This window comes from Felis catus, chromosome E2 (genome assembly GCF_018350175.1).
Source record: "Felis catus isolate Fca126 chromosome E2, F.catus_Fca126_mat1.0, whole genome shotgun sequence".
Taxonomy (NCBI): Eukaryota; Metazoa; Chordata; class Mammalia; order Carnivora; family Felidae; genus Felis; species Felis catus.
In genome coordinates this window covers 50,577,213-50,601,341 of record NC_058382.1, presented here as the reverse complement: position 1 = coordinate 50,601,341, position 24,129 = coordinate 50,577,213, and the positions used below count along the sequence as shown (strand labels likewise).

At 38.4% G+C, this 24,129-nt stretch overlaps 1 protein-coding gene and 1 pseudogene across 4 annotated transcripts in view; both read right to left on the bottom strand.

Moving 5' to 3' along the window:
* Positions 1–24,129, bottom strand: part of CNTNAP4 (contactin associated protein family member 4) — a 252,819-nt gene that overhangs the window by 87,447 nt on the left and 141,243 nt on the right. For all 4 annotated transcript variants that reach the window (XM_023245047.2, XM_023245046.2, XM_045046819.1 and 1 more), the window contains 5 exons: positions 18,574–18,777; positions 17,625–17,809; positions 16,673–16,816; positions 13,386–13,647; positions 5,400–5,549 (listed from right to left, as the gene is read on the bottom strand). In XM_023245047.2, the coding sequence (XP_023100815.2) occupies positions 5,400–5,549; positions 13,386–13,647; positions 16,673–16,816; positions 17,625–17,809; positions 18,574–18,777 (945 nt within the window). The remainder of the gene's footprint in view (positions 1–5,399; positions 5,550–13,385; positions 13,648–16,672; positions 16,817–17,624; positions 17,810–18,573; positions 18,778–24,129) is intronic.
* LOC123382382 lies at positions 103–5,392 on the bottom strand (annotated as a pseudogene).

The window sequence follows — 24,129 nt, the reverse complement described above, 5'->3', positions numbered from 1 at the left end:
AGGATTCTTATGAAATAATGTTACAGTAATTATCATACAATTATTATACTATATTATTATTACATAATATTAAATTATGTATTACAGTTAAACATAGGAACTTAGTCTTTTGGAATGCAAAAAAGGCATAAAGATTGAAAACGTGCACTGTGCATAAGAAAAGATAAATCAATAACTATGAAATACCTTGGTATTTGAAACTATTTGGGAAAGGAGTTATATTGACTTGGGATAAAATTACCAACCATCTATTTAATTAAATACTTTATTTTTATATGCATATAAAAGCCATATACACATGCATTTTAATAAATCATAATGACTTAATGTCAAAAACATTTCACTGTGATTTTATTTATCCTTTGACTCACAAAAGAATGTTCCATTTATATTGATTTTTTCTAACACTTACCTAAGCCCTGTTTCTAATTATTTAAATAATAAAGAACTATAATATTAACCATTACTCTCTGAGTTTTAATGATGTTCTAAGTGTTTCTCTATCCAAGTGAAATAAATAATTTTATGGAGTATGAGCACATATATTATACTTATGTATTTTTCATTAATCTTTCTTTGCCGTTATGGTTGTCAAGCACTATTACAGTTTCGAAGAATAAGAAATGAATCAGCAACTTCCTAATTCCAATACAATCCACGCTATTTTTCTACCTGAGAATTTCCATTATAATTACATACTGTGACTGAAGATATTTCCCCTTTAATGCTTGTTTTCCTAACAAAACCCATTTATATGGCAAGTGAAGACCAGGATTCATATTTAAAACTATTATCAGGTACATTGAAATATTATATTTTGACCAAGGGAGACTCTGAAGTTTCAAGTTTGATGTATCAAGAAAAGGTGATGAATGCTCTTTGAGTATCAATTTATTGCACAGGCCACTACACACATTTTCGGTGCTTAAAATTCTTCTGTGGTATAGGATATGGTTATTATAACCTCGCTATGTTTTCTAGATGACTTATTAACCAATTAAGAATGTTAAAGTAACAACCGAGACGATAATAGTTCAACAATATTTGGGGGTGACTACAATATGCCAGGAATATAAACAGCTCTGCTAATCTCCTTTTCTCCAGGTAGTGTTTCCTGACACATTTCAAACTATCTCAGAATAAAATAAATTTTGCAATATGCCTGCAGGGAATAAAACTAAGCAAACTCAGTCACCAAGAAAGATGATGGAACTTTCAGAAAGCACATTGTCGTACCATGAGGAACTTTGTATTCCTAGTTACGATGTTTAATAAGCAAGAGATTCTAAGAATAAAGAAAGGTTCAAGCCAGGTTAGTCTCATTAGTCTATGATAACAGGCACCCACAAGTGAATATATTGCAATAGCAAGGAGAGGTTCAGCACTGAACCCGTCTGAGACGGAAGTTTTAAAATATGAAGATTTCTAGGGAATACTTAATGTTGAATTAATGGATGGATCCATTCCTGGAGGCAGTCGGCATGTTAAGCACTTCTGAAGATGACAGATAAATTATCACTCGATGTCACTGCACCAGAAGTAAGATGTCGGCTTTGACTTCACGGTGGTCTAGCCTGTTCACTGGATGGATAATGTTTGATTTACACAAGCGGGGGTGTGAGAATTCTGCACACGGTCTAGTGCCTCCAGTTTGCACCGCACAGTGTGTTATTCTTTAGCACAAAGATCACATGGGGCAACATACAGAAATTAGACATTTATCTGTCCTCGACCCAGACTTAAAATTTATAATTTATAAATGATAAAAGCTGGGCACAATGCGCCACAAAGCAGTCCAAATTTGTGAAAAGCACTCAGCTGGGGCTGGGGGGAGAAAGAGTAGAGAACGACGGACAGATAATGGGATCTGGCATGGCATATGCAGAATGCTGTGGTTTCTGAGCAGCCCCCCTCCCAGTATAACTGTCACTCTCAAGATGGGCCTAGAATGGATGTACAATGTGGGCTGGTGGAACAGTAGGGCACGGCAGCCATGTTAGGCTGATTGTAGGCTGATAAGATCACCGGAAATTTGCAGCTGAACTGACACACAAATGGAAGAAAACTTATAAGATCCCATCTCAGAACATGGGACATTTATTCACTTGAGGATAAACTGGCTAAAGAATTAACACCCTAGGAAGCGCCTTCCACCTAGATAAAGCAGATCCTAGTCATACAGGGGGCTCTCATGCACAAAGAGCCGAAGGTCCAGTAGGGTCAACAACTGTCACAGTTTGCCTTCGGACTCAGGGCATCCAGTGCGAAAACTGGGAAGAGATGATCACCCCACTCCCCTTCCAGTCCACTTTCGGAATCCAGGATTCCCAGCCCAAAGCCCCAAGTGAGCTTCCAGAAGGATGGACCTTCTCTATTAGTCTCTGGAGCACAAACCCGGGAAGAGGAGGGGGGGAGCTGGGCAGCAGAAGGCCTCCTGCTTTCTTTTGGACCCTTGTGCCCAATCCTGGAAGTGTCAGGGTGCTCTACAGTTTGCAGAGCATGAGATCAGTAGAATCTCATGCTCAAAATGTTCTGGTACCAAAGGACACCAACCGAGAACTTGATTGTGTTTTATTATGGAACATTCCACAGTATATTGGTTAGGAACTCAGAAACACCTCAATAGATGCCAGTTAAAAAGAACATGAGAGGGAGAAATACCCCAAATTCGAGACAGTGTTTATCTGGGGAGAAGAGACATGACCCTGGAGGGACAAATGGATATTGATACTATTATCTTTCTAAGCTGGGAAATGCACATGTAGATATGCACAGCATTCTAATTAATATGCTTTAAAATGCACACATGATGTAAGATGTGAGCAACCGAGGACACTGGGTTCAGGGGGTATGGGAACTCTGGGTATCTTTGCAGCTTTTTGATAAATCTAAAACTATTCAAAGATTAAAAGTTTATTTAAATAAAATGGTGTGTATCATAATAAAAACAAGCAAAATTACAGAGTGCACATGTGATGTAGGTTTCACCATAAAAAAATATTACAGAATGAATAATAGCAATAAAAATTTTCCACAAAAATAGGTAGGCATTGTTAAATATGAACATAAAGGATGAAAAATACTGTAAGAATGATGATTCTATTTGCATGATTTACACTTTTATCCAATCCAGTCATTTTTATCTAGTCTTTTTTTTTCCACACTTAACAACATGCGTGTTTTTAAAATCTCTTTTAGTGCTTCTAAATCTTTTCCGTTGAAGTGAAAGCTCTCAGTTAATTTGTTCTCTAGATCTTACCATTTATTAAAGGAATGTGCTCCTATGGATTGCCAGAAAATCAATCATATATTCCATGAGGTTTAATAAACAAGTTGGTTCAGAAATGCCCAAATCTCACTAAAGAAGGCAATTGCATCTTTTGGGATTGTTGCCACTATGCTGCCATTCACAGTAATGGATTATGTAGGGGGTTTTGTTTGTTTGTTCTCTTTTTTTTTTTTTTTAAGAAATTTTTTACTTTCCATCCACCTTATTTCCATTTCGTTGGCCTTTGTGGAAGAGCAGCTTAAGACCACTCAGGGCTGGTTCCTGCCCATTCAGTCGCCTGAGCAGGGGGAGCTGTGGACCAGTCTTCAGCAGCAGGCTGAGCGCCCGAGTCAGTAGGGAAATGCCAAACAGGCACAGGGGGCACCCGCCCACCTTCAGGACCAGTCTGTGACTTCAGGGTGAGTGGCAGTGAACTCAGGAGCTGGAGCAGCCCATTCACCCTGAAATTCCTCCTTGGTCACAGTCTCTTCAGCAGCAATCTGCCCCTCCTTTTCAATCTCTTCAGGATCTCTGTAGAAGTAGAGACCAGACACGACTTCCTACGGGTGTTGTGGGTAATGGCACCACACGTGCACAGAACTTCCCGGGCCAGCATCCAATACATCAGACCCACTGAGCGAGCTCCCTTGTCGTGACAACGGATGGCGATGTCCACAGGGCAGAGAGGGGAGTTTGTGCTACAGAGAGCGATGGTAGGCAGGTTAATATAAGACACCTCTGTGAGAGACTGGTGGTCAGCCCTGCGATTAATAACCAGCAGAAGTCTCAGCTCCTGGAAGGCTGCCTGGATCTGGTTAGTGGAGGTTCCGGGGGTGAAGTGGCCAGCAACAGGAGTGGCTCCAGTGGCAGAACACTTCAGCCCAGCTTGATGGCCAGGATTCCTGTATGATACGACACTAACATCAGCCAGGTTTTCATCAGCAACAATGGTGCACGAGCTGCCAGCAGAAGCTTCTCCCAAATTCTCTTCAGATTCATGATGTAGACGCCATCATCTTTCCTTTTGTAGATGTACTGTCGTTCCACTTGCAAGTCAAGGTTGGTGCCACCCACGTGGGTTCCTGCTGCAAAAATTTGACGGCATCCTCCTCCTTCAATTGTAGGACATCGAGGGCTCTGGACTTTGTGAAAGTTTCCCTTTCAGTTATGGTGGGAACACAGAACAACGCCATATGCACCCCTCCTTGGGTAGCATGGAAAGTGTTTGAAAGTGTTAAAATCAGACGAATGATGCATGGTCTGTGTGCTTACTGTCAACTCTTAGAAAGGAATTTGTATTTTACTGATGAATAATAAAGATTGGGCTACTTGCCACCAAATTCAAAAGTGATTCTAGACAGAAGGACTGTTAAAATTCAAAATTGCAGCAGTAAAAAACATACCAAGTCAAGATTAGAAATAAGTCTTACTACTAACAGTTTTACACCTTTGCCTTTCTAATGGCAAATCACCTTTGATTTTAATTTTCCACGCTAAAGATTCATTTCCATTTCCAAGGTTTTCTTTTCCAAACTTTTAGTTCAATCAAACATCCCCTGGGCAGGTAAACGCTTCATGTGTCTTTGTTCTCTTAGAGAGATGACCTGGTGTTGAAGGTTGATGCCCTAATTTCATCCACGGTATCAGTGCATTATTACTTAGCGATGAGCAGAGGTTTCTATGGCTAATTGAGTTAGATTATTTGCCATTGGCATAATATTGCCCTTCTGCATTGGACAGTAGGAAAGCAATAAGGATGCTCCAGAGGAGCTAAGAGCCATGTTCACGAAAATACTGCAATAAAACCAGGCCATAAAAATCTGAAAAAGTCATATAAGAACCATTTAACACTAGGAAAATATAACAAAGTTCGAAAGTAAGAACTGAAGAGGGTGGCTTATTTGCAGTCATTCTCATGCAGAAATTGTAAATATAAGTAAATCCATCCCTAAGAAAGGCCTTTTAGGCCATAGTCGTCCATCTTGATTCACTCAACATTTCCATGCTCAACGAGAGGGAGACATTATTCCATACTATTGACATTCGTTAAAATGATGACATCTCCAGGACAAAAGGGCAAGTAACTGCAAATATGGGTCAGTGTCCCATATGGCCTGACCTCTTCTCTTACCTCCAAAATAATAGGTGCCACCTGAATAAGTCTGCTCAGACCCCAGGGAAGAAGCAACAGAGGCCACCTGGCCATCCACTACCACACTCAAGTGATTCCTTTTGGCAGATAAGGAGATGGAATGCCACTGCCCATCATTTAATCCAACACCTAGGGGAGATAAAAATCAGTTAAAAGAGTTATCTCTCAACAGGGAACAGCATAAGCCATTGGTTAGGAACAGCAATATACACATCACCCAATCAAGCACAGCACTCCCATATGTTAACGAAAGGAAACCAAAAGACAGGAAGAGGAGACAAGTGGGTACCCTCTTGGGGAAAATGGTATATGATTCCTTTCTGAGGGTCTCAATAAAGGGAACAAAATCCCCAACACTGGGCAAAGTCTAACCCAATAAAACGATTTATCTGCTTTTTTTTTTTTTACATTTGTGTGTAGTCATTTTATATATTTAGCAAAGTATATCAAGTCAATCATTACAAAAATATTGGGAGAGACTATAATGAATATTGAAAGTTTGCCCATATAATACAAAGTTAAAAAATAAAGCAGTATGGGGGCACCTGGGCAGCTCAGTCAGTTAAGTGTCTGACTCTTGGTTTCGGCTCAGGTCATGCTCTCACGGTTTTACGAGTTCAAGCCCCACGTCAGGCTCTGGGCTGGCAGCACGGAGCCTGCTTGGGATTCTCTCTCTTTCCCTCTCTCCCCACCCTTCCCCTGCTCACATGCTGTCTGTGTCCCTCTCATAAATAAGTAAATAAACATAAAAATATATAAATAAATAAAGCAGTGTGTAAAACCACATTTACATAGTCGATCCTCATAGTGCATAGGATTTGCAAATCCACCTAAGTCACCATAATGTATCTGTAACCCCAAAACCAATACTCAGGGCATCTTTGGAATCATTCACAGAAACGTATATAGGAGAGTGAAAAAACGGAGTGGATGGACACACGTTTCCAGCTGAGGTTAAACAAGGAGATGACACTTGTTTCAGCTGTCGTATGTAAACACGTTTTCCAACTTTTTGTGCTTTTGGTTGGTGATTTTACAATTTAAAAGACCTCAGGGGGCACCTGGATGGCTCAGTCACTTGAGTGACATGGGTCATGATTTCAGCTCAGGTCATGATCCCAGGGGTTGGTGAGATCAAGCCCCTGACAGTGCAGAGCCTGCTGGGGATTCTCTCTCTCTCCCCTTCTCTCTCTACCCCACCCCCGCTCATGTACATGCACACTCCTCTCTCAAAATAAATTAAAAAAACACTAAAAAAAAAAAAAAAGATATCAGTCCTAGTGACAAAGTACAGGTTTGGTGTTACTATATGCAAGAAGGCTGTGATGTGTCTCACAGAGAAAACACACATGCTCGATGAACTTCACTCAGCCATTGCTTACAGTGCAGTTGACCATGAGTTCAATGTTAATGGATCAACAATATATATGAAATAAGGTATCTTTAAACAGAATCACACATAAAACAAGGTTATGGATTGATTGGTTGACAAAAATGTTGTGACCAGAAAGTCACAGGAACCTAACCCCATTCATTCTAGGAGTGATGGTTCAGTGTTTGTTAATGCAGTGTCCACAGTGACTTTCTACAATAGAACTACTGCAAAGAATGAGAATCAACTCCATATATACAATTCTAAGGATACTCCTATTTTTTTGTATACATAGGGGGAAGGGCTGAAACTACCCCAATATATCAACAGTAATTTTTTCATCATGGAAAATTGTGGGTTTTGTTCATTTTTATATTTTCCCTGGAGTTCCCAAGATGATATATATGACCAAAATTCACACGAGTCAAAAATCAAAGTTTTCTCATCACTTCTAAAAAATAACCTCCCATCCCTCCCACTGAAGCTCCTGTGTCATGAATCCATGAGATGAGTTAGCCCTTTCCTTCTTAAAGGGAATTAAGTCTGTCGCTGGTTGAACATGAGCAGACGGGTGGAATCTAAGCACCTCTATTGCGGATTAACCATCAAGGTTTTTTATATCCATTGAATACTCAATGCTGTATGACTTTATGGATCAAATTAGTAAACTAAACTGTGAGTACTCTATTAAACCCAAAGGTCATGGTCTCTTTTCTGTTACTATGTACAATGTACAACTTCTTTACTTCCTCAGCTATTTTTGACCAGCTATTTTGCAGACAGAAAATGTGTAGAAGCTCTGTTAGGCGATTAAGCTCTTTGCTCTGGATTTATTTAGTATAACGCAAATTCCATCCTGGGCACCAAAGCTCATTTTTATACTACATCGAGGAAGGAGAAAAGATTTTCAAAGACCCAACTGGTTTAGTTTGTGAAAGATAATGAGAAAGGCCTAAAAACTGAGAAATGAAAAATGTAGGTTAGATACTTTTAGATACCTTTTCTAAGAGTGGGTTCCGAAATAGACAACTGAGGAGTTATGTAATCCCTGACGGTGTGAGATTGGACTAAAATAAATCAAATGCCCCAGATTTGTCATCTAGAGCTTCCTTTAAGAGGATACATTTAGAGTGAAAGCCTTTGTATTGAGCTTTGCGTCACACCTACAGACACCTCCCACCCTCCCTCCCTACCACGTGCCTCCTATCAGCTCTCTCAAAGGCTGGGTGTGCCTATAGACACGACTTTGCAGCTCTTATTTAATTTTAGACTTTCTAGCGGTCGAGGACAGTGCTTCCCAAGCCACCTGTGGTGATGAACATTTTCTTTTCTGATCTACTGCGGACTGATCCTTTCAAAACCTCAGCGAAAATCAATTACTAAAAATTAAATAAAGAAGACATAAAATACGAGTCCAGCGACCTTGGCCTCGGATGATGCAGCAAGAATTTATTGCTCCAGCAGTGTTTTAGAGCTTAATCCCAATTTTTATACTTCATCTGGAAACAAGTATTTCACCGAATGAGTGTCACTCAGGGACCACACTTTGAGTAGCAGCGCTCCAGGGATCTGCTGGGTGAGGCATGCTTAGGAGTAAAGTCAAAGGCTCGGGAATTTCTTCCCTTAGTACAGAAGCCAGTTTAGATTAGGAACAAAAGAAGGCCAGGACAGCCAGTCTGTCATCTGACACAGTTCAGTCACCCACCTAGGCAGCTAGCACGTTGTGAAGTTGTGCTATGGTTGTGGGGGAAACTTCGGGAAGCTATTCTCAGGCCTCACTTATAACAGACACCGCTCACTTATGATGAGGAGGCTTGTTACCCATCAATAGGATTTATTATGTAAATGAAATAATGAACAATCCGTTTGATTTCTTTCTCTTAACTTGAGACACTCAAAGGATAATTTTAAAATTTGATTCTCTTTTTTACAGGGTGCCTGGGTGGCTCAGCCGATTGAGCATCTGACTTGGGCTCAGGTCATGAGCTCACAGTTTGTGGGTACGAGCCCCGCATGGGGCTTACTACTGTCCGCTCAGAGCCTGCTTTGGATCTTCTGTTCCCCTGTCTCTCTGTCCCTCCCCCAATCCCACTCATGCCCTCTCTCAAAAATAAATTTAAAAAACATTAGAAATAAAGTTTAAAAATAGATTCTATTTTTAAAGTTTATTTATTTTGAGTGAGAGAGAGAGAGAGAGAGAGAGAGAGAGAGCGAGCATGTGTGCACACACAGGAAAGGGGGGGGGGGGAGAGAGTATCTCAAGCAGGCTCTGCCCTGTCAGCACAGAGCCTGACGCGGGGGCTTGAACTCACAAACTGTGAGATCATGACCTGAGTGGAAATCAAGAATCATAAGCTTAGTTGACCGAGCCACCCAGGCACCCCAAGATTCTATTTTTTTAAGTGTACAACTCCTTCCTGCTTTTGGATCTGATGAGAGGGAGCCCCTTAAAAGACCACGTCGCTTTAAAAGGATGGAAGGTGACAAATCATAGAATTTGCACTCATTCTTGTTCATGATATTAGGTAAGTAAATGCTAATTTTAGCACTGCTCCCACCACTTGTAAGTTTTGAGTTGGGGAGGGACATGTTGTTGGTATAACAGTAAGATAATAAAAACAGTTTTTACTGAACTGGTATCTGTAACAGGTATTGGGTGCCTTACATGCATTGTGTCATTTGATCTTCAACACTGCTATTGCTATTCTCATTTTAAAGATGGAGAAAATGAGGCTCAAGTAGGAAGATCAAATCACCCAAGGTAGTGTCCCGCTGGTAAGTTGATTCCAAAACCCACACTCTTCTCTGCCTGCAGGACAGGGAGTTCCTTTACTTTTTTGCTCTTGTAAATAATTAAATTTGAGAAACAGAAAAGCCGCCCCCAACAGCCAGGACATGGCCTCGCACTCTCAGCCGGGTGATGCTATGGGACGTTGGCGAGCACTCAGAGCGAGCTCTCCCATTGAACACAATCTCATAGAATACCAATATTAGACAGGGTAACTCTGTGACCACACTGAACTTGGACCAAAAAAAGCCAAGACTACTTTCTTATCTTGTCTAACCATAGACGATAACAAGGCTTCTGCGAAAACCAAAGAATTACCAAACTTCCTCCTCGGGATAATATGAACGACAACGGATGTTTTTTGTTTTTGTTTTACATCAATTACCTTATTTCATTCCTCCATCCTTCTAGATAAGATTTACAAAGATACTTAATCACACAATTACCCTCACTTCCTAGCAGCATTTAATCCAGAGCAATTTTCCACTTCCGTAAAGCCCCCCCCCAAATGAGCTAACAGCCCCAAATCTTACAATAAATCACCCTTAACACCTTAAAATTGAGACACGCCCATGGCTCCCCAGGTGTGTGCTCCCCTTGCTGCAATAAGCATTCAGCCCGACTTGTTTGATTACAGGTAGTGTGGTGTGGGCTGCGTGGAAGGCGTGGGCAACGCTAAATGGAATGATGGAAGACCAGAATAAGAAGTAAGAGGGAATGGCAGGTCATAGCGAAGAACACGGCTGTTCACCAGAAATCTCTTCCTCTCCCTCCCTCTCTTCTCCCTCCCTCCTCTCTCCCTTCTCCCCTCCCCCTCTCTCTGTCTCACAAAATACAGAAAGAAGAAAAAGATTTATATCTGCTCCTCATGTACAATCTTCTGGAATCAACCCTAAATTGCCACAGAAATTCTGTGACAGCTTAGCCACCATCACTGGCTCCTAAGATGAGAATAGGCATCTATGAAATAAGATGTATAAAGAAGGAAAACCCTGCTGGACAGGGTAGGTACTTTGCGAAGGTGCAAAAGGGAGTTATACATAGGCTATGGTTCAAGGAACAAGTGAAGGGTTTTTTCCGTTTTTAAATATCTTTGAGTGCTCTGGCAACAGAGCACCCATTAGCTATATTCATCCATTAGCTATATTCGCCAACCAGAACTAAAGTTCCAGGCCTCCAGAAAGCTCTTGTCAAGATGAAAATATGGAGATCCCTGGTGCCGGTCACTTTTGGAGAAAGAGGGAGCTTCAGAGAGTGACAGGTTTACCCTCTGAAAGGTAGGAAGAGTCCAACAGTGAAAGGGAGGAAGGTGAAATGACACAGGCCTTCTCCTGGGTTAGGCAAATCAAGAGGGCCGGGCCTCTGCAGAGGTCACAAGAATCGCGAAGGTCTAGTAAGTGAAAAAATGCCAGAAACATTTCTTACTCTGCAAGCCCGCATCACCAGGCCCTGCCCCTGAGAGCAAGAAGCTGGTTTATAGGCCTGATTTTCACCCTCAGGCAAAAGCAGCAGCAGAAATGCTAAATCATGGCAGAATCTCAAATCCTACAATACAGAGTCTGCTTTAAACAGGAAAATATAACCACACTGTTCGTTGGGTTCTTGATGTCATCTGATGATTTTTGCTTTGACATCTGTAAAAGCGACAAAGACTGGAAATATTTTGTGTCATGAGGGATTCTGTAATCCAGCTAATATCTTTTATAATTTAGACTAATATAATATCTTTAATATTTCAAAATGATATAGGTTGACATAATATTTTCAAAGAATTCCAAGTGACATTGTGCCAAACTATACAGCGCATTAAAAATGTATCCTGCTAATTCAAAGATTTGAACAATTCAGTTCTTCCACAGCATAATTTAATTTTTATGCCACTGCAAAAGATAAAAATGTTGATTCTTTAAAACATGTAAGATTGGGAAGTTATACCTTAGTAGCTAAGAAAAATTGAGCCATCCTTATAAAATGGCAAGCTTCAACATGATATGGTAACAATCCACCAATAAGTATTTGGTTCCCTTTAAGGAGTCATAATAATACATTCTGACAAATGACTTAGTTCTCGAACCTTGTACAAATGAACCACCCACCCAACTACCGTTTACAGAGTCCCCTTTCAAGTGCAAAAGGTGCTTGCCTCACTGAAACCGGCAAAAATTAGTATCTTAAGAGAAACGGGGAAAAATGGGAGTTGGGGGTCGGTAAGTCAAGGCCCACCTGTGTACTGTGAAGTTCAACAATTTCTCCTAGCCTGGCGTTCATCGTTCATCCATAGTCTGCACTCCTTGTTATTCGCTACAGAACAATTACACTGAGTCCTATGACACCACAGTGGATTAGACTGTATAGGAATTTAAATATTAATTTAAAGATTTTCAAATCAGAGTATTCTATATAGACTCAACACCTAGTAATTTATTACATATTCATGCCTGTAAAGTGTTTAGAATGAATGAGCTTCATGGGGCTCACTATAGTACACTGTACTGAAGCAGTTTCTTTAAGGTGTTGAAACAAGGCTATGCATACCACCACTTCTTAGAATGTCAAATAAATCACAATAAACGACACATAAATGACAGGCTTACATTTTGGGGCCCTCATTTTAGGGAGCCTATTAATTATTTAGATGGCACTGATTAATTTGTTTCCTTTGTTTCCTTTTGTCGGGTCTGCAAATCCACCACATTTTGAGCATTACATGCAAAAGTCACAACATAGTAGCTATTAAAAATTATATTTAATATCGAAGTTCCAGCTCCCACATTTAAACTGCAGCAACAGACTGAACACCAATACATAAAGACTAGGTATTTGTGTGTCCGTTGATACACTTGTTCTTCCTATATTTAGCTTCCAACTGTATTTCTGCCAATTTTCCTCTCATATGCGATTAATTTTGGCCATAGTTAACATAGAGGAGTAGTACAATGGCATCTTTAAATTTTTTTGAAAGATCATTTATTAAACTGATGTAGCAATTCACCCCAATGTGACCTCTAGTTGCTTGGCTTGGGTGTTATTCCATGTGTATGAAAACGTGCTGGAGATCCCTTGTCAAGAACTACATAATTTTAATGAAGAGGCAAAAATATCCCTCACCCAAAGCGCTGACCTAAATTAGGTATTAATTTTCCAAATACTCACACAGTCTCCTTAATTATAGCACTTCTAATCATTAAGATGATAACCGTATTGCCTAGAAGTAGAGAGAATCCCCTCTGGTACCCAAATGGAGAAGTTTGCACAAACCTTTTCATCCTCCCCAATATATCCAACTCTGTACAGAATATATCAGCAAGTGAAGTTACTTTGACCAAGTGCTTGGGTTTTACATCACACACAGACAGAGAAATACAGATCCAAGAAACACTCCTTTTCTCTCACAGACCAGATTAGGCTAATAGCTGTGTTAGACAAAGCCTAGTCTTCCCATGAAGACACCCAGTAAACATTTGGGCCCATTTCAAAGTCTTTTGCATTTCTCCCAAAACACATTTCCTCAGAATATGTGGATTTATCTGGAGTGGGAAGAGGGTCATGAAAGGAAATTTCTATTCCCCCATAACTATCATTCTGGTTACTAAGACCTGCTAGGGCTGAAGCCACACTTAAAAGGAAATTAGAATCGAGGTCCTCGAAGGAAGAGTCCTGATAATCTTATTAACTCAAGTATTCATTCATTAAACAAACACTAGTTTTTGGTTTTGGTTATGCATAAAAGTTTATGGAAAAGGGACAGAGAGATAATGAAATCTTTCAAACCCATACGCTGTGCCTGCAGGAATACACTTATTACCTGCTGTGATGTCACTGGGTAATTTTCCTGGCTGGTAGAGATTCAGCTTAAGTTTTCCATCATTAAGAAAGAGGAGGAGACCCCCTGAAACCAGCTGAAGTTCACTGAATAGCAGAAGTCCTGCCTTATTCCAGGTTCGAAATTGAAAAGTAGCAGACAGCTCGTCCTCCCCGGAAAAGCCTGGCAGGGCTAAGTAACTCCTGGGGCTGAGAAAAGTCACAGGCACAGACTGTGACTGCGAACAAGAAAAGGACACATTTCCCTGAGAATGAAGCAAAAGAAAAAGCGTTCAGAATGACTCCCATCATGTTAGTAATAGAAACTGAAGTGTCACAAAGGCTGTTTATGGATCTCAAATTACCCTTGATTTAAAACAACAAAAGGCTATCAACATGAAAATTCAAATCCTTGCCATTTATCTTAAAGGTTCTTCAAAATCCAGTGACAGCACGGTCAGGCAAACTTTTCCCTAGGCTCTGGGTGAAATCCATTTTTCCCCAGCTCGCAACTTCTGTAAAGGCATCTAACTCAATGTGACTGAATTCAATACAAATTTATTTAAGCCAATTCTTTGTTTGTATCTTCTCTTGGATTTCTACTCCTTGGGCTCTGGCTGAAAATGCTTTTCTCCTTCGTCCTTTGCTGCCTTTGGTTCTAATCCATCCCATAACATAACCAATATTAACGAGCTACTCTTTTTCCTTCTGTATTTTTTCATATTTCATATATATATATATATATATATATATATATATATATATATATATATCCATATATATATCCTCGTTTCCAGGTTTTGTCTTTCCCAGAAAGACTGTAATAAATAACTCGGTATGCTCCTCTGTATATTTTCAGTTCTACGGAAAAGGGTTCTAAATGCAGAACTATATATACTTATATGTTTTAATAAATATTTCCAGTTTCTTTTCCAAAAAGAAGTTAAAATACTCCACAGTTCTACCGGTAATATACAAGCATATCCTTGTCCCCACATCCTTGGCAGGAATAGGTATTATAGATCTTTTAAATTTGCACAGGTTCAATGACAAAATGCCAAAGTGATATATCATTCTCATTTATCTTGCCAATAGCGAATCTAAGCATTTTTCACGAGTTTGTGGCTCTTTGGGACTAGCTTTCCTCAGAATGGTCTCTTTATAGCATCAGCCCATCTTTCCTTTTTTCTTGGATACTACAATGTACAATGTACTACTTACATTCTTTTAAATTTTTTAAAGATTTTATTTTTTATTTTTTTAAGTAACCTGTATACCCAACGTGGGGCTTGAACCCACAACTCGGAGATCAAGAGTCTCATGCTCTACTGAATGAGCCAGCCAGGCGTCCCAACATTCCTTTATTTTTTAAACATTTTTGGCTCTTTCTTATTATGCCTGTGTCATCAGATTTACATGTATTATTTCTCATCTAACAGTTTTAAAATAGAGTTTCAAGACACCTTAGACTTGCATAAATTTTCATTAAAATACTATGTATAAAAATTATCTAACTAGTAAAGTATATATTTAAGGATTTAAAAAATCTTTACCCTCTGAATTATTTAGAAATAGTTAAACATGTTCCTTAACAGGCTTCAGAAATGAAGATAAAGGTTTTTACTTTTCCTGAAAATATTCTTTAGCATCTTTTCCAAATACAGATTTGAAAAGGCAATGAAATCAACTGTACTTAGAAGGATACACATTGGAATTAAACCAGTTAGTCTTGGTTAAACAAAGATATTTGGCTATGTTGTGATCCTGTTAAAAGTGAATTAGCTTTCACTGTGGACAAATATCTTGTCCCAGTGATTGGAAAATAAAAGCTGAAGAGTAAGTGACGCTGACCCATAATGTAAAGGCAATTATAAACTAACAAACCTCGTAAAACTGGAAACATTTTACCAGCAGCAGTTTGGTCTGATGCTTCATTTGGACAGTGGCCTGCTACCCCGCAAGCAGCAACTCCTCTTGCCAGTGAAAAGTAGGTGTTAGCTGCATGGGCAGTTTCTGGAAGCTCGTGTTGCCAATGAAACACACACATCTACCTACGGCTTTTTGATTTTCCTTTTAAATCGTCTTCCCTCTTATCAAAGTATAACTAAAAATCTTTCTGAATGGTATATTCCTATAGATAACATCAATTCACACAGAGAATTAGGAATAAAACATTTTATAAGAAAATAAATATTCCCGTGACGTGCTTTGCGACTGGCTGATATAACACGAGCTTGAATTTATATATCCTGACTTTTGAACAATTAAAGAAATGTATTGAAAAGGATCTACGTTTTTCTTTTCTTTCATGAAGCTTCTTTCTCGAAGCTTCTTTCATGAAGCTAGTTAAGCTGGAAACCATGTCTCCCAGAATCCTCTTTCCTGGCTGGTTCTGGTTAAAAGTTAGTCAAAAACGGAGCTTGTGTGGTATTTGAGGCGAAAGTGAAATGCCAGCCATTTTTTTCCATGGGAGTTTGTTTGTTTGTTTGTGTATGTATGTATGTATGTATGTATGTATGTATGTATGTATTTATTTCCTGTGATACAAGCACAGTGAGGGATGATCACAGAGGAGCTGGCTTTCCTTCACCCTGTTCTAACTCTTCTTCCTGACAGCTGGCCTCCACTTTTCAGCTCCTCTGACAAATGTGAAGATCCAAGTCCTAAAAGAGATCCCTTGTTCCTAAAACTCGTAGTGGTGCTACTTCCCTGACTGACCCCAGACCAATAAGGTTATATTTAAAATCTGCTGCATTTCCATAGAATTAGAATATAACGCAGCCTAACCAACATCGCTATTGGGACAGATTGGCAGAGGCAGTGTCATAACGGCCTGTTCGTTTCTTTTACTTGTTATGAATGACCATGGCAAAATATAGTTTTTCAAATGCCTCTCTAATACACATGGATATTATCTGATTCCAGGAACTTGATTCCCTTGATTAAGGGAGGTTGTCAGGGCATATCTTATTAAGGTAGTTACAGAGCAAAGGAAATTGGTCCCCTGGAGTAATAGCATCACAACAAAATGAAATTATCAACTGCAAAAAAAAATGTTTTACTTCATATAAAAATAAAATAATCACGCTCTGTGAATTATAATTGCTTTAAGTAGAATTAATCCCTTACATGAATATTGCTAAGCAGAGAAAATTTTTAAAAGAGTAATCTCTTAAAAAAAGAGAGAGAGTAATCTCACATCATATCAAGTGGGAATCCAAAGGGAAGCAATTTTATTGTGTGAAAAAGCAACACAATTTCATTCATTCATTTACATGAAGATTCTCTTACCATAGTGATGATCTCTGGTTTTTGTTGCTTGGCCAAATCAATGATATCTACTCCATTATAAAAGAGATTTTCTAGACACCCATGAAAATTTTTATGGGGGAATGACACTGATTTTCCAGGTGCTGGAATCCCTCCGAAGCTGATCTTAGAAAGAAAAATGGCATCAATAATATTGTTTAGTGATTTTCTGATAGTTTGCTTAAATAATTATGATTAGTAACTATAGCTTTAATCATCACAGATAAATCAATTTTTCATCACCCTACACTGCCATGTTGCTAATTTCATATGGATATTTTTAAAAAATTAAAATGCAGATTTGAAAACAAATTTACATGCATTCAGTTTTCATTTACACTAGAGCTTGATTATTCTTACAAGTTACTAATCACATCTGGATGTTTATTGGCTGATGAATAAAAATGCCTCTTTATATCCATGGTAAATCTCTGTTTAATAACATTAACTGGTTATAATGGCGTTTTGTTCTATATATATTTCCGGCACACACTGGTGTTTGTGCATTTGAATCGATTGATAATGAATTAATTAATCTATTAGTTACTACAACCTCTCCATAAATCTACACTGCTTGAGGGTACCCTAAAGCGCACAAAAAAAATCATGCAACACATTCTATATTTACCGGTGGTAATATGATCTCTTGGAGATTTCCTACATGTGATAATCTGTGACTATACATTTCAGGTAAAAAAGAAAACTCTCTCTCTCTCTGATAACAGATTAACATATCATCAGAAAGACAAAGCCTCAGTAGCATATGCTCAAATCTGCTACTGTGAGTTAGGTCACCTTGGGAAACATGTCACCAGGACTTTGATTTACTCTGAAAGAGGGAAGGGGTGCTGTCTCTACAGTATGTTTTCTTTTGCATGGCTGCGCCACATATACATTGTAAAAATCTGCATTAATTGGAACATAACTATCACACCTCATAATCAAGGTCCAGGTAACTGAATTCTCCCTGGGCGTGGAAACGGTGCCTGTGCTCATCCACTGTAAAGTTCACTTGTCTGCCCAACCGTTGGATCAGCACTGAATGCCAGTGCTGATCGTCCAGCAGGCTGCCCAGGGTGAGATTGATCAGCGTGTGAGCGGAGGGCAGTTTGGTTTCACCTTAGAAGAGAAAAAAACAACAGTACCATTATTTCCAGTCTAAAAAAAAAAAAAAGTTTCCCCTTGGGGACCAGGATCTCTCATAATTGCAATCTTCTTCCTTGCATTCCACCCGAAACACTGGCATGGATTTACCTGGAGTTTGAATATAATATCCTCTCAACCTTGCTGGAATTTCTTCCACCATTAATTCTTTTTATTAGTATTTCCCATCACATGCCATTTGCAAAGTAAAATGTATCTTTGCTACAATTTCATTCTTTTTACTAGCTCAGTATTTTTCAGGGACTCATCCCTTTCTTCATGATGTTTGAAAACAGCTATGTAGTTCTCTCGGCACTAAGCAAAAGAAACATCAAATGAGGGTCTTGCAGGGGTGCCTGAGTAGCTCAGTTGGTTAAGCGTCCGACTTGGGCTCAGGTTATGATCTCATGGTTTCTGGTCTCAAGCCCTGCATAGGGCTCTGTGCTGACAGCTCAGAGCCTGGAGCCTGCTTCAGATTCTGTGTCTCCTTCTCTCTGTCCCTCCCCTGCTCACTCTCTGTCTCAAAAATAAATAAAACATTAAAAAAAAATTTAAATGAGGGTCTTGTACAATTTGCAAAATAGGAACCATTTTTATATGTATGATACTGGTGTACATATAAGCCCCTGAATCTGGAAATAAGGCACCTTAATTGTTATATGATAAGCTATAAAAGCATAAAGTTACTGAAGTGATATCTAAGTGGCCAGACTGTCAAACACTTCGCCAAATAGATTTACCTGAATTAATAAGTAAAAAGAGTTTTCCTCTTCGTAAGTCCAACGTGATATGATCTCCATTTTGCCCTTCCCGGTGGAGCAGAATTCCATCACTCTGCATAGTTTTAAATTTCAAAGAAATAACATCCTTTATTGGGCTCAGGGAGTTTTGATCAAATCTATAGACAAGGGAACTTTTTCCATCAAGATCAACCACTTCTGATCCTAAAGACAAAGACATTAAAAGTCATTCTAAAGGATAAACATACTTTTTATTAAAGCATTTTAAATGTGCATATATGTACATATGAATGTACATATATATACACACACATATATATACATACACATATATACATATATAAAGCATTGTGCATACACACATGCACGTATAGTTCAGTTCCAAGCCAATCATGAGGGAAAATAAAAGCTCATGTCTAATTCCCTCTTGATGCCTGGGATTGATTCCATTTTAGTCTTTGCTAACCTATTTACAAAATCATTATCTAGAAATACGTCTCAAAATGTATTCCTAATTTTCTATTATTGAAAGCTATTTCTTTTCATTCAATGAAAAAATAAAATCAAGAAAAAGATTATGATCAATATCCACACAACCACTTTGCATATTTCACCATCAGTATTTTTAATCATGTTCCTGAAGTGCTGAAGGCAAATGGTGTTTAGCTCCTGAAAAAATGGTTTTGATATCTCAAAAATTCTCTCCCACATGCTATAGATAAAAGATCTGCATAAAAATATAAACACATCCATCAGACTCATCAAATGCCATCTCAAGTATATATTAACCTGACCTTTGTGCTTTGTTTTATTTTATTATTTTTGTGGCTAAGTAATAGTATTTAAGAGCAATGCTATCTTCTGTCTTCTAAAGAGCATCACTGGAAAGATACTCACTTAATGATATTATAAGGGCTTTTCTGCTGCATTTGTGTCAAAACTGTGACATTGACATGTTTTTTCAGCTTTCTGACAGTGTCTTATCTACTCATTGTCAAGATCACTTTTATTCAGTTCATCTGAAAAAAGATGTCATGTTATACCAGTAACATAACAGCATATCTGTCAAAATCAGTTGCACCCAAACAACAGACACAAAATAGAACTGATAATACTCAGAAAGCCGAGCAGGGTTTTCTACATTTCGCAAGTCAAAGATTTTTTTTTAAGGCAATTACCCTTGCGAGTACATTTATGTAATAAATGAAGAAGTTAGGGAAACCCAATGAAGCTATTTTTCAATCGGTTAGCTGACTTTTCCCAGTCAATGAAATGACATTAAAGTTTACTCATCTTGTTTCATTTGACAAAATTATTACAGCTACTTGTATGCCCAAATATACATTTCATTCAGATTATCCATCATATTTAATGTGAACCATTTATATTCACCACCCCCCCCAAATTTTTTCAACTATTTTATGCAGCTATCTTTTGAAAAGTCAGAGGTTTGATTTTTCCACATCTTGTTAATGTGCTTATAAAGAATTCATTCACCAAATGCACATGAATAAACATTGCATTCTGTAGAAAGAATAATGTTAACTGAACAATTATTCCTTGTTATATAGCTGAATGAATGTGCATGGTAAAAACATAACTCTGTGTCAAATACAAATAATGTGTTCTATGATTATTAGATTACAATAAATTAAGAAAAATTCCAATAAGACAGACTTTAAATGCTGATGCATTTGGAGCAATGCAGTTATCTCTGAGTTAATGTATTGCTTAAAGGCAACCATCATAATAATGATTTTACTTTAGATAAAGTCTATTTTTGGAATAAGCTACCAAGAGAATTTTTTTTCTAATAAAGGTTTAGCCTGTGTTACTTTACCCCACTATTTCTTTCTTTCTCTTCTTCGCTATTATTATTATCACATTATAATGGTCATAATCATCCTTCATGGCACCTAAAGCTTTTGTGCCTTGTATATTTCCATCAGCAACAAAGGAAAGTGAAAAATGTGTCAGACAATTGATGTCTAAAGCAATGGTATACTGCTTCATCTCTTAAAACGAAGCCACTTGCCATTTTCTCTCATTCTTACCTATTATCTTCTTACTCCATGGATATTAACTAAGAAATCTGAGACATTCAGAAACAATAAGTATCTAGTCAGCAAATCGTTTGTGAGACCCTGTGATGGATGCTGAGATCGAGAGAGTAATCAACACCAGCACAGCCCCCTGCCCTCATGGAGCTGACATTCCATGAAGGTGGACACTGCTCAGCAAGTGAACAACCATGACAGACTGATCAAGGTCAACAGAAGACTGGCTCTTTAGTTAAGGTAGTTGGAGAAACTCACCCCTCTGATCTAGAAACCTCACTACTAACCTTTCTACTCCTCACAGTCTTCAAGTCCTACACGTGTCCCCATAAGCTCTTAGAATTACTCTTAGGACATTTAATTCCCAAAGACCTAGACGTTCTCCCAATACTTTCTCTCCTCTACCGTCATGAAAAGAAATACAGAGACAGTCAGTAACTCAGCTCTCAGAGGAGGAAGAGGAGTGGGGCTTTCTCTGAAAATGGGTCTGTAAGTGAGAAAGTAGTTTAAGTAGGGAAATCAACAAACTTGCTGCCACACCATCACGGACTTCAGTGTGTGTGTGAACAATATCTTCAGGGAAGAAAAGCTAAATATAATTCAGAATGTGAGTACAATGTTAGTATACGATAACTTCAACTTACATGTGTGCAATATGTGTACAAGAATTATCATAAAAGAAAAAACTCAGGATGACTCCTAACAGTATTACTTTAGATAGAAAACTTACTTATATGGGTCTAATATAAGTCACTGTTATAAAAAGCAATTTACACAACATATCTGAAATACAAGCAGCATAGACTTTTAAGCAATAATCACAAAACTCTGTGTTGTGGCACATAACAGTTAATGATATAAAAATCTGGAACTATATGAAAAAGAATCTTGAGAAAGAGAGACAGAGAGAGAGAGAGAGAGAGAGGGAGAGAGAGACACAGAGAGAATTAATTTGAATTCATTATGAGAATCTATCTCTCCAAGGATGCTGGTGGGAGAGATAGGTTTGTAGTCTCTCCTGAAAATGGTCTTACCCACTGTTAAGAAAAACTGGATATAACCCAAAGCAATAATTTCACTTCCTTTCAATGTCATATTGGACCATTTTCTCACAGGTCCATCTAAAGATTATTTAATTCTAGGTGAATTAATAAAGGTCTCATTTTACTATTTATTATGGGTTAGAGCCAGACTGTGCTCAGTTACATGTTAATTTGTAAATTTTTTTCCCAGTGGAAATACAAATGACTTCTGTGTGATAGAAAATAAATGCTTTTGGTTTTAGTGCCCTGTTCAACATTAACCATTTATGTACCCAACCTAGTGATAGTAATCCAACATACTTTCCAGGATTCCCATCTACAGTCAGTCTCTTGAATCTTCTTTCAACTAGCTTTACCATATTTCTGATTCCTTCTTTAATTAATCTTTCATATGTATTTATTCTGTATTTGAATGAAAGTCATGTCTATTTGTTTGTTTTTGAAATTTTTACTTTCAACATTACTAACCTTTAAAGTTCAACTTGGGCTTCACATCATTGGCTGGGGAAGCAACATTTCACATCTGAGCCGTCACCAGTAACATTCAAGGTGAATTTATTTTTGCTATTCCACAAAGGACACTACCAATGCAAATACATTCTCACAAAAGAAAAGTTCAGATGATTCATAACAATATTTATTTACATTGAAACTAACCTATGAAAGATATAATGAATGCATGCCATTCATGAAAGTAATCTAACTCTGTATTTGTTTAAAAACACTAAATTAAGCATCCAAGTAATAATCATGTTTCAATTAACAGAATCACACTTATGCCCATCTTTTGTCAAACACTTTCAGAAAACGAATCTTTTGTACACGGTTGAAATGTATACATAGGAAAAACAGAGGTATTAGACAATTGGCTGTAATAAAAATTAGAAATCAGAAGTTAACAAAATTTATAACAGCCAAAGACCCACAGTCCAACGATGTAGGAGGAGACGTGTTACTTGACTGAAAGAATTAGTTTTCTAATTGTAAATCTGTTCATTAGTAGGCTTGTCACTCAGGTTATATTTTAATGATTAGATTGCCATCAATATTAATATTGTGACCCTGTCATATCCTGTTCACCAGAGGGAGGGCATAAACTCTAATTTTCTAGTAATAAGTTGCAAATTGTTCTGACACATTTATCCTCCTCAGGCTAACCCCCTTCTGAGACATTTTTAATAGTTTTTTTTTATTACAGGGTAGCCCAGGAGTTAAGATAACTAGTCGGAGTGGATTTGCACCTTCACCCTCCCTTGGGCAACTGTATGAGTTTCCTGTTATTGATGTAACAAATGACCACAAACTCAGTCACATGAAACGACACAAACTTATCATCTTCTAGTCTGGGAATTCAAAAAGTCCTAAAATCAAGGGGTTGGCAGGAGCTGCTTTCCTTCGGAAGTCTCTGGAAGATGATCCCTTTTTTCCCCTTTTCCAGCTTGGAGAGACCGTCTGCATTCCTCGGTTCACGACTTCTCTTCATGTGCAAGGCTGGCATCATAGCATCTTCAAATCCCCCACTTTGTTTCTCAGTTACATCTCCTTCTCTGACTGATCCTCTCACCTCCCTCTTGTAAAGACCCTTGTAATTCCATCGGGTGCAACTAGATAATCCAGGCTACTTTCCCTGCCTCAACGTCCTTAGTTTAATCACAACTGTAAGTGCCTATGTCCCATAATGTAACATAGTAACAGGTAACAGGGCATTACTCCCTCTGTGGCACAAGTTGTTCCACCCCTTTGTCCCTTTCCTATCTGTCACATGGGGATAACAATAGTATATTCTTCACAGGATTGTTGCACGAATGTCTATCTGCATAATTTTTGGAAGAATTGCTGGTGCATAAATAAAAGTCAATAAACATTAACTACTGCTATTACTTATTGTTAGAACACTGGGCAGGGAAAGAGGTACAGCAAAAATAGTTCAACACATACATTCGGTGTATTTAAAACTGAACTCTTTAAAAAATAATGAATTTCTGAAGAGCACGAGGAATGCTCCATTATCAATGTCACTGCCGGGTTATGCAGCAAGAATGATTTTGAGCCATCTGTGGGTTCTGTGGCTTTTTCTCTGTCTGTCAGCTAATGCTTGAGCTGACTCACTATGGCAATTGTCGGTGACCTGAATCCTCCTTAGTGAATACCTCCATCTCAAATCTTCTCATTTATAGCAGGCGCCAAGGAAAGAAGAGACTCACAAAGACTGTAGGCCCTACTCTCATATCAATTCTCCCCGTGACCCCAGGAAAGAGTACAGTCTGCTTTATTTGCATGATTCAGAAATACAATCTCCCATGGAACGAAGAGATTTCCAATAAAAATATTCAAATTTCTTTCAGGGAGTTGTGTCAGAAGTGGTATTGCTGAAATGCCTACTTGCGCCCCTTTCTGCAAGCACGTATCTATGGAGAGCTCCCTGTGAACAGGGAAGACACAGCAATGCATAAATA